The 8426-nt window shown below is 34.0% G+C and overlaps 1 protein-coding gene across 1 annotated transcript in view; it reads right to left on the bottom strand.

Moving 5' to 3' along the window:
• LOC106463560 (neurogenic locus Notch protein-like) overlaps positions 1-8426 on the bottom strand; it is a 30940-nt gene that overhangs the window by 19454 nt on the left and 3060 nt on the right. The window contains exons 2-11 of the mRNA XM_022391100.1: positions 6973-7095; positions 6579-6812; positions 5813-5968; positions 5332-5514; positions 3887-4114; positions 3339-3686; positions 2394-2612; positions 1600-1956; positions 1354-1509; positions 720-948 (exon numbers count right to left, since the gene is read on the bottom strand). Coding sequence (XP_022246808.1) covers positions 720-948; positions 1354-1509; positions 1600-1956; positions 2394-2612; positions 3339-3686; positions 3887-4114; positions 5332-5514; positions 5813-5968; positions 6579-6812; positions 6973-7095 — 2233 coding nt within the window. The remainder of the gene's footprint in view (positions 1-719; positions 949-1353; positions 1510-1599; positions 1957-2393; positions 2613-3338; positions 3687-3886; positions 4115-5331; positions 5515-5812; positions 5969-6578; positions 6813-6972; positions 7096-8426) is intronic.

Below are 8426 nucleotides of genomic sequence, written 5' to 3'. Positions count from 1 at the left end.
AGTAATTACCAGTGAAACAAGCAGCTACTAACTTTTCTTCCCAAAACAACAAGCAAAACTAACTATTAACACCCAAACAATTACCAGTAAAACTAGCTATTAACACCTTCACAATTACCAGTAAAAACTAGCTATTAACATCTTCACACTTACCAGTAAAACAACTAGCTACTAACCCCATTCTCCCAAAACAACAAGCAAAACTAGCTATTAACACCCCAATAATTACCAGTAAAACAAACAGCTACTAATTTCTCTTCCCAAAACAACAAGCAAAACTAGCTATTAACACCTTCACAATTACCAATGAAACAACTAGCTACAAACTTCCCTCCCCAAAACTACCAGTAAAACTAGCTACTAACATCTTCACAATTACTAATAAAACAACTAGCTACTACCACCTTCACATCTATCAGTAAAAACTACTAATACCCTAATCAACTATCAATTAACACAAATAACAGTTAACACCTTCACATCCTCCAGTAAATTATCTTTAAGTGTCTGTTGTTACAGAAGATATGAGAAACATCTGAATGACAATTATTCTGTAGAAACAAATTACTTCTACGGGTATACCCTGATGTAATACAGTACATCATCTACAGACAAATCAATACCACTGGTATACCCTGATGAAATATTAGATTAGCTAGAGACATGTCACATCCATGGGTTTACATCACCTAAAGATATTTCCAAAAGAAATTTCTTACCTTGTTGTACAATCCTGATCATTAATCTGACAATTTGTTCCACTAAACCCAAGTGCACAAGTACAAGTGTAACTGTTGACGTAATCATTACAGGTGGCTCCATTTTCACAAGGGTTGCTGGCACATTCATCAATATCAGTTTCACAAACTTTTCCCCCAAAGCCATCGATACAGAGACATGTATATTCTCCAATACCATCTAGACAGGTTCCTCCATTTTGGCATGGAACTGAAAGAAGCAAAAAATTATCCACAACTGCTTAAATTTAGGTACAGTGATAATTCAATACTTTTACAACACACACAGATTCTATGTGGAATGGCAAGTTTCTTCACGCAACAAGTGTCTTGTGATTTTTTACAAACACCAACTTATGCATACAATACTATCATATTTTTTAAAGTGGGTCTACTCTTTAATTATATTTACCAGAGAAAAAGGTAATAAAGTGTAGGTATTACACTGCAAAATATGTAAAAACAAATTATCGTAATCCTTCACTAACTTTATACAGTATAATAAATAATCATTTATATGGACTGTAATAATAAGAAAAATGATTTTACTTCATAATTTTTTGCATTTCTACCTCACAAAACAGTTTCATTGACTTGATAGAAATACTGATCTTACAAGATGCACAATCATCTGTGTTAATCAGGCACTCTCTTCCTTCATATCCTTTAGCACATGTGCAGGTGTAAGAACCGTTGGTGTTGACGCATGTAGCTCCATTGCGACAAGGGGAAGAAATGGTACACTCGTTGATGTCTTCATCACAAAATCTACCTGTATAAGATAAGCAAGTTATAATGAAATAGAAATCTTCAAGATTTAATAAAAGTATTCAACGTTTGCTGTCAGAAGGTCTTTACTAACCTGTGTAGCCAAGTTCACAAGTGCAAGCGAAATCCAAGTAGTTTGAGGAAGGAGTGCACATTGCTCCATTTTTACATTTGTTTGGGTTGCATGGATCCAATTCCTCTTCACACTTGTGACCACTGTAAGGGACCTCACACACACACTCGTAGGCATTTACCAAATCAATACAGGACCCACCATTCAGACAAGGACTGCTGGCACAGTCATCAATATTGATTTCACAGTTCTGTCCACTATAACCTAGTAGGCAGGTACAAGAGTAGCTAGCAAGGGCATCGTGACAACTCCCACCATGTTGACAAGGGTTGGACTGACATTCATCTATGTCCTGCTCACACCGATGACCTCCATATCCTGAAATGTCATAAAATCACAGTTGAAAGTAATACAAACTAATTACAGGTTTTGTCACCACCACTATTATACTCCAAATCTAAACAAGCAACAATGATAACATTTTGGAAACTAAGAAAAATTTCACAGTGAAAAAAAAGAATGCCATAAAGAAATGGCTACTATGGTGGAGCCAATATTAATATAGTCATTTCCAGTGATTTTTTTTTAATTCTAAAAATTTGGATATACTCAAAAACATTCACAGAGAACACTAAACAAATGAAAAGTGAATGAAACCATAGTATATGTCAGTCAGAAATAACCTAATTCAATTTGTACAGTTTGTATTATACCAAGTACATTTCATCACTTGCCTTTACAGAAAATCAATATTTACATATCAAAATATATTCCCAGGATTATTCTAATGACCAAAAGCATCATAAACGTCATACCTTGCTTGCAGTGGCAGATGTATTTGTTAACTTCATCTTCACATGTGCCACCATTTAAACATGGATTGCTTGCACACTCATTCACATCCGAAAGACAGCGTGCATCAAAATATCCCCTGGGACAGTCACATTTAAAGCCATTTGCAAGGTCAATACATTTTCCACCATTTGCACAAGGACTGCTTGCACATTCATCAATGTTTGTTTCACAGTGGACACCTGTAACAGATTAATTATCATTCAGTAACTGACTATATTGTGCTAAGCAATTTCCCAAAGAGCAGTTGCTCAGCCTAATTATTTGAAATATCCATCATCTCTCTTTTAGAAGTAAAGCTTGTAGTAATTTATTGTTTTTCTATTGGTTATTTAATAATAGATATAAATTTGGGGTTGGAAATTTTAAATAAGTTATTCACCATAAACAAACCCTTATCTCAAACATTTTGCATACAAAAACACTAATTCATAAACTTTTCTGATATCTTTAGTATTTGTAAAAATTTACACTAAATAAACCAAAATATCAGAATTGTTCTGATGTCATATGTACTTGTTATGGTTTCTAAAATCATGGTAACATGAATAAAAGAGCTTAGTAGGTAAAGTTAGTTAAAATAAAAGTGGATTTGTTAAGTGTCACTTGATTACTGTAGCTAGAATCATTCACTCTTAATCAGAAGAAAATTATTGCTTAGAAAAAAATGGGGGTGTGGGGGACACCAGATTCCTTGAATCTGCCCCTGGTTCATGGATCTGGAATTACAATTCCTGTCTAAAATTTCATGGATAGCTTACAATATGATAAAATTATGCCTAATCCTGGTTTTTAGTTTCTTATTAATTAACTTCAAAGATAAAAAGCTATTCTTTACAAACATAAAACAGTAGAAGTGCAAGAAATTGTTTGACAAAAATTAAACCTAACAAAAAAAATGTTTTTACCTGTAAAACCAGAAGCACACTTGCATGTGTAAGAGTTAATTCTGTCTTCACAGGTAGCACCATTTCGACAAGGATTGGAAAAGCATTCATTGATGTCATGTTCACAGTTTGGTCCAAACGTACCAGGTCGACAACGACACTGGTAACCATTGATAAGGTCCTCACACAAACCATCATGCTGACAGGGGTTACTCAGACACTCGTTGATCTGGGTCTGACAGAGGAAACCTGTATAGCCAGGATTACAGTTACACCTGTAACTGTTGATCCCATCCACACATTCTCCATGATGGCATGGAGAAGAGTGACAGTCGTTGATGTTTGTGTCACAACTTGGTCCCGTGAAACCTGTAACCAAACAACTGAATAACTTAACAACTACTGAATTATTATCTTTATCTACTTAATTTTCTCACAGAAGTGTAATAAAGACACAGACTGTACTTTATTAAAACCAAACAACTGGATGACTTAACAACTATAGACTGATAGTCTTTCTGTATTGAATTCTCTTGCAATAGTCTAATAAAGATACAAGACTTCCTTACCTGGTAGACAATCACAAATAAAACTTGCAATGCCATCTCTACAAGTAGCACCATTTCGACAAGGCTGACTAAGGCAATCATCATCATTCAATTCACACTTCCTTCCAGAAAAACCTATTGGACAGAGGCACCTAAAACTGTTGATTCTGTCACTACAGATTCCTCCATTAAGACAAGGGTTGGGTGTACATTCATCAATGTCCAACTCGCATTGATTTCCAGTGTATCCTGTGAAATAAAAGAAAAACAATTTAAACTGTTGATCCTATCACTACAGTTTCTTTCATAAACCACACCTTGTGCACTACAACAAATGAAAATCTTTTACACAAAAAGATGAATCTAAAACAGAGGAAACTTGAAATGTAAGACAGTACATGAAGCAAATCACTAATGTTTGTGTTCCGTAAGTGAGGTATACTTTATTCTTCCTTTAACACTATTTTCATTAATACAATGGGTTAGAATGTTTAATATAACTATTTTTAATATTCTAAATTTATTATTATTATAAGATTTAGTAAAGATTATTTTGCATTATTAGCTTAGTATATGCATTTAGAACTAACCCAAATCTCCTAAACTGGCTGAATCTTATTAATATCATTAACAGGAAGAGTACTGACTGATAAAATAATGCATTATATTCTTTATAAGTAAGAACAGTATATTTAGTTATCTATACTCATTACTGCATTGATCTTTTGTTCTGATCTATGTAGGCAGTTTTCTTTGAACCAAAATTAATATTACTTGCTTATTCTGAGACAAACCTTGTTTTTGTATTGACCAGAATACTCTAATGTTCTATCTAAAGACAATGTTACACAATTTGAAGCCTAACGAGTTATGATCATATTACTGTTTGTTACATCCTATCTAAAAACAAGTCACACAATTTAAAGCCTAACATTAGCTAAAATGCCATTTTACATTTATTACAACACTCCAATCAACTTCACTGAAACATCTTATCTAAAATTTACTAAACAATCCTTTCTAACATTAAGTAAACACCATTTTCTGGGTACATCAGGACCACTGCCATACAATTACAATTATTCTGGTACAGTTAAAAAGAGTTTACAGTGTAACACTAACTACCTTAGTAACAATAATATATATTTCATTAATCTCTTGCTGTACTTCAACATAGGAAGATGTTGTGACAAAGTGTAAAACCTATAATAGTTCTGAAGGTATCCATCATGAACGATTAAGAGTCTCTTGTGCAGTCAGGGGGAATTCTCAATTTGCATGTAATGAAACTGATTGCAGAAAGTCAGAGGACCTTCACTGTACCCTAATGGTTATTCTGATGCTACAATCCATATTTTTACACTGTATAAAAATGCAACAGAGCCATAATTTTTGACTTTACAGTTAATTACTTGCCTCCTTCTACGTATTCACCTACCTCTACTATTATATCATCTTATACTTACCCGGCATACAAACACAGCGAAACCCGCCCCTTTCATCTAAACATGTGCCATCATTCTGACACGGGTTAGAATCACATTCATTGATGTTAATTTCACATCTTGGACCAGTAAATCCCTTAGTACAGTTGCAGGTGAAGGAACCCGGAGTGTTAACACATACTCCTCCATGTTCACAAGGTGAGCCTGCAAACAAGATATTAACTATTCGTTACAAACATGTTTAGGTTACACAAATATATACTTTTGTGTAAAAAGGGTAATTTTGCTTTCTGTTACTGTTACAAATACAAAGCTTGGTTTAAAATTTAATAAAAACAATAAATTTTCAATCTTAATGTGAGAGTAAAAGAAAAGAATGAGAAGTGTAATGTTGAATTTAATTCAGTACAGGTATAGACCAAACTCGAGAACTCATATTATATTATTACTAGCAAAGGATGAACTATTTCTTTGCTCGGTTTCTATATAATTCAACATTTACCTTCTTCACACTCATTGACGTCCTCGGTGCAGTCGTTTCCTTGGAAACCGCTAGGGCATGAACATCGGTAACTCCCATCTGTGGGATTCGTGTTACAAATAGCACCAGAGTGACAAGGATTACTTGCACAGGCATCATCTAGGTGACACAGAAGCCCTGGAAAGGAAACAGAGACATCCTTTCACTTTATAGAGCATTCCATATAGAAAGCAGTAAAAAAAATATTTCATTTTATAGAGTATCCTATAAGGGAAGCAGCAAGAAAGCTGGGATTTCAAATGTCACGAAGTCAGATAAGGTTTAAATATTATATTGGCCTGTACTGTACCTAAAACTTTGATTTCAATCTGATCTTTAAAAATACTGGTTGAAAAGATTGCAGCTTATATAAGGCCTACTTCAACGTTAAATAGGCAAGGTTTTTCACATATTATGGGCAAAAAAATTCACTTGTAAAAAAGTATTTATTTCCACGTAAGCCTTCTTTCAAAAACGTCGTGAGATGAGTTTATTTTTTGACTTATGAACGACCACAAAGAGGGTTTGCAATGGATAGTAAACTATCAAATTGATGTTTTTAGATGGTAAAGTTTTCGAAAAGAATTAATCATACCTCTTATATTCGTTTAGAAATAAAAAGTATCGATCCTTCTGAACATTTCAGATAATAAATTTTGAGATGTGATAAAAACCAAATGTCGATAAATTAACAATACGTTCTGAATACCTATTATTATTATTTTTCACAATTAGAAAAAAGAAATACCTGTTTTTCCTGGAGCACACTGACAGAAAAATGATCCTACACGGTCATGGCAGGTGGCGCCATTGAAACACGCTGCGCCTGCGCAATCGTCGATGTTTTCTCTGCAGTCGGCCCCGGTCCAACCATTAACACAAATACACGAGTAACCACCAATTGTGTTGGTACAGGTAGCTCCATTTTTACAGACTGTCGGTTTCAACGAACATTCGTCTACATCTTTACTGCAGTAAGGCCCTAAACATTAAAAAAAAAAGAACGATCAAACGAAAGGGCTACTTATCTCTTAAATTTTCATTAAATAACGAGTATTATAGTTATAAAGGTAGAACAGTTTCTAATATTGATCTGAACAAACAAGACGCAATTTATTAAAGCTGACGGACAGAAACAATACCTGTATAATTTGGTGGACACTGGCAAGTATAGCTGTTGATTCCGTCAATGCACTTGGCGCCATGCTGGCACAAATTCCCTGGACAATCATCAATATTGATATCACAGTTGATGCCCCTGTAACCTAAAACAATACGAACTTTACAAACTACCATTAAATATATACACAATGTTTAGTCAACATTCTAAAATATAGTCAAATCCTGAAAGAAAATTACAAGTTTTAGAAGTTAATATTAAAACAACATAATTACTCAAATATTTACTTATTGCTAGCTATAAATAACAGATTTCCTTATCTTACAAATAGTGGTCCTGACGACATCTTAGGCGGCGTACATTCAAACAAGAGTTTTGAAATAATAATGCGAAAATTCTTTACTTTGTTGTTCACGGAACTTTTTTAGCACAAAGCTGCATAAATAACTCTACGATGCATTTACCGTGGGGATCGAATCCTGAATTTTAGAATTTGTGGAGATAAAACTGGTTTCTAATACCAAGAATGTATTAAAATGAGCTCATCCGTACGAACGATACATAAACGAACATATCGGTGATTTAACAATGCAAAACAAAGATGTCTGGTATTTACTAATGATTATAAGTTATATACTTAACAATGAACAACATAAGTTTGTCAGATTTAACAATGAATTACACGTTACTCGTATTAATGATTATTAAGAATATATCAAAGGTTGATCAATTACTAAAGAGTACGCTAAAGTCTTAATACTCGTTACGCGAACTACTTAATAACTATAAAGAGTTAAGATGTGTAAGCGGTGGGCCTAACGACCACTCCAATATTCTAAAAGGTTTGTTATTTTCTGGGTTTATTTTTAATGAACACTTGACTCTCGTGTTAATTACTTAAATTCTTTGTGTAAAAGAAAGGTCCAAATTTTGTTTGGAAAAAGACGCACTGTAATGGTGGCCACGCCCCTGTAAATACTACAGAAAAATTGTAAAGCAGCAAAACCAAACTGTTTCACCACCTACATGTCTTTCAGAAGCAAAAATAGACAATAACCGCAGATTTTTATAACAGTATTACCCACTAGAAAAGTCACGAAACACACTGTGGATATCCGTGAACCAAGGCCACAACCACACGACACATTTGATTTAATAAGTTTTTTTTTCCTTTTTTGGAAACGTGCCTCAGGTGTTGGCGTCGGTCATGATCCGCTTGTCATAAAGTGTAGTCTACTGTAACAAAAATCCTGCTTTTACGATCAAAACCGATCCTTAATAGAACAAATTTACACAACAAGTAGTTATTACTCCCTAAATAACCGAAAAAGGTTAAAACTGTGATACCTTCGGTGTTAACACAAATTTTTATTAATTTGAATATATGTACGTAAAGTAAAGATACTCGTTTGTTGGTTTGTTTTTGAATTTCGCGCAAAGCTAGCTACACGAGGGCTATCTGCGCTAGCCGTCCCT

Source organism: Limulus polyphemus, unplaced genomic scaffold (genome assembly GCF_000517525.1).
Source record: "Limulus polyphemus unplaced genomic scaffold, Limulus_polyphemus-2.1.2 Scaffold1438, whole genome shotgun sequence".
NCBI classification, from domain to species: Eukaryota; Metazoa; Arthropoda; class Merostomata; order Xiphosura; family Limulidae; genus Limulus; species Limulus polyphemus.
Note: the sequence above shows the minus strand (reverse complement) of the source record. Positions and strands in the feature narration are given on the sequence as shown.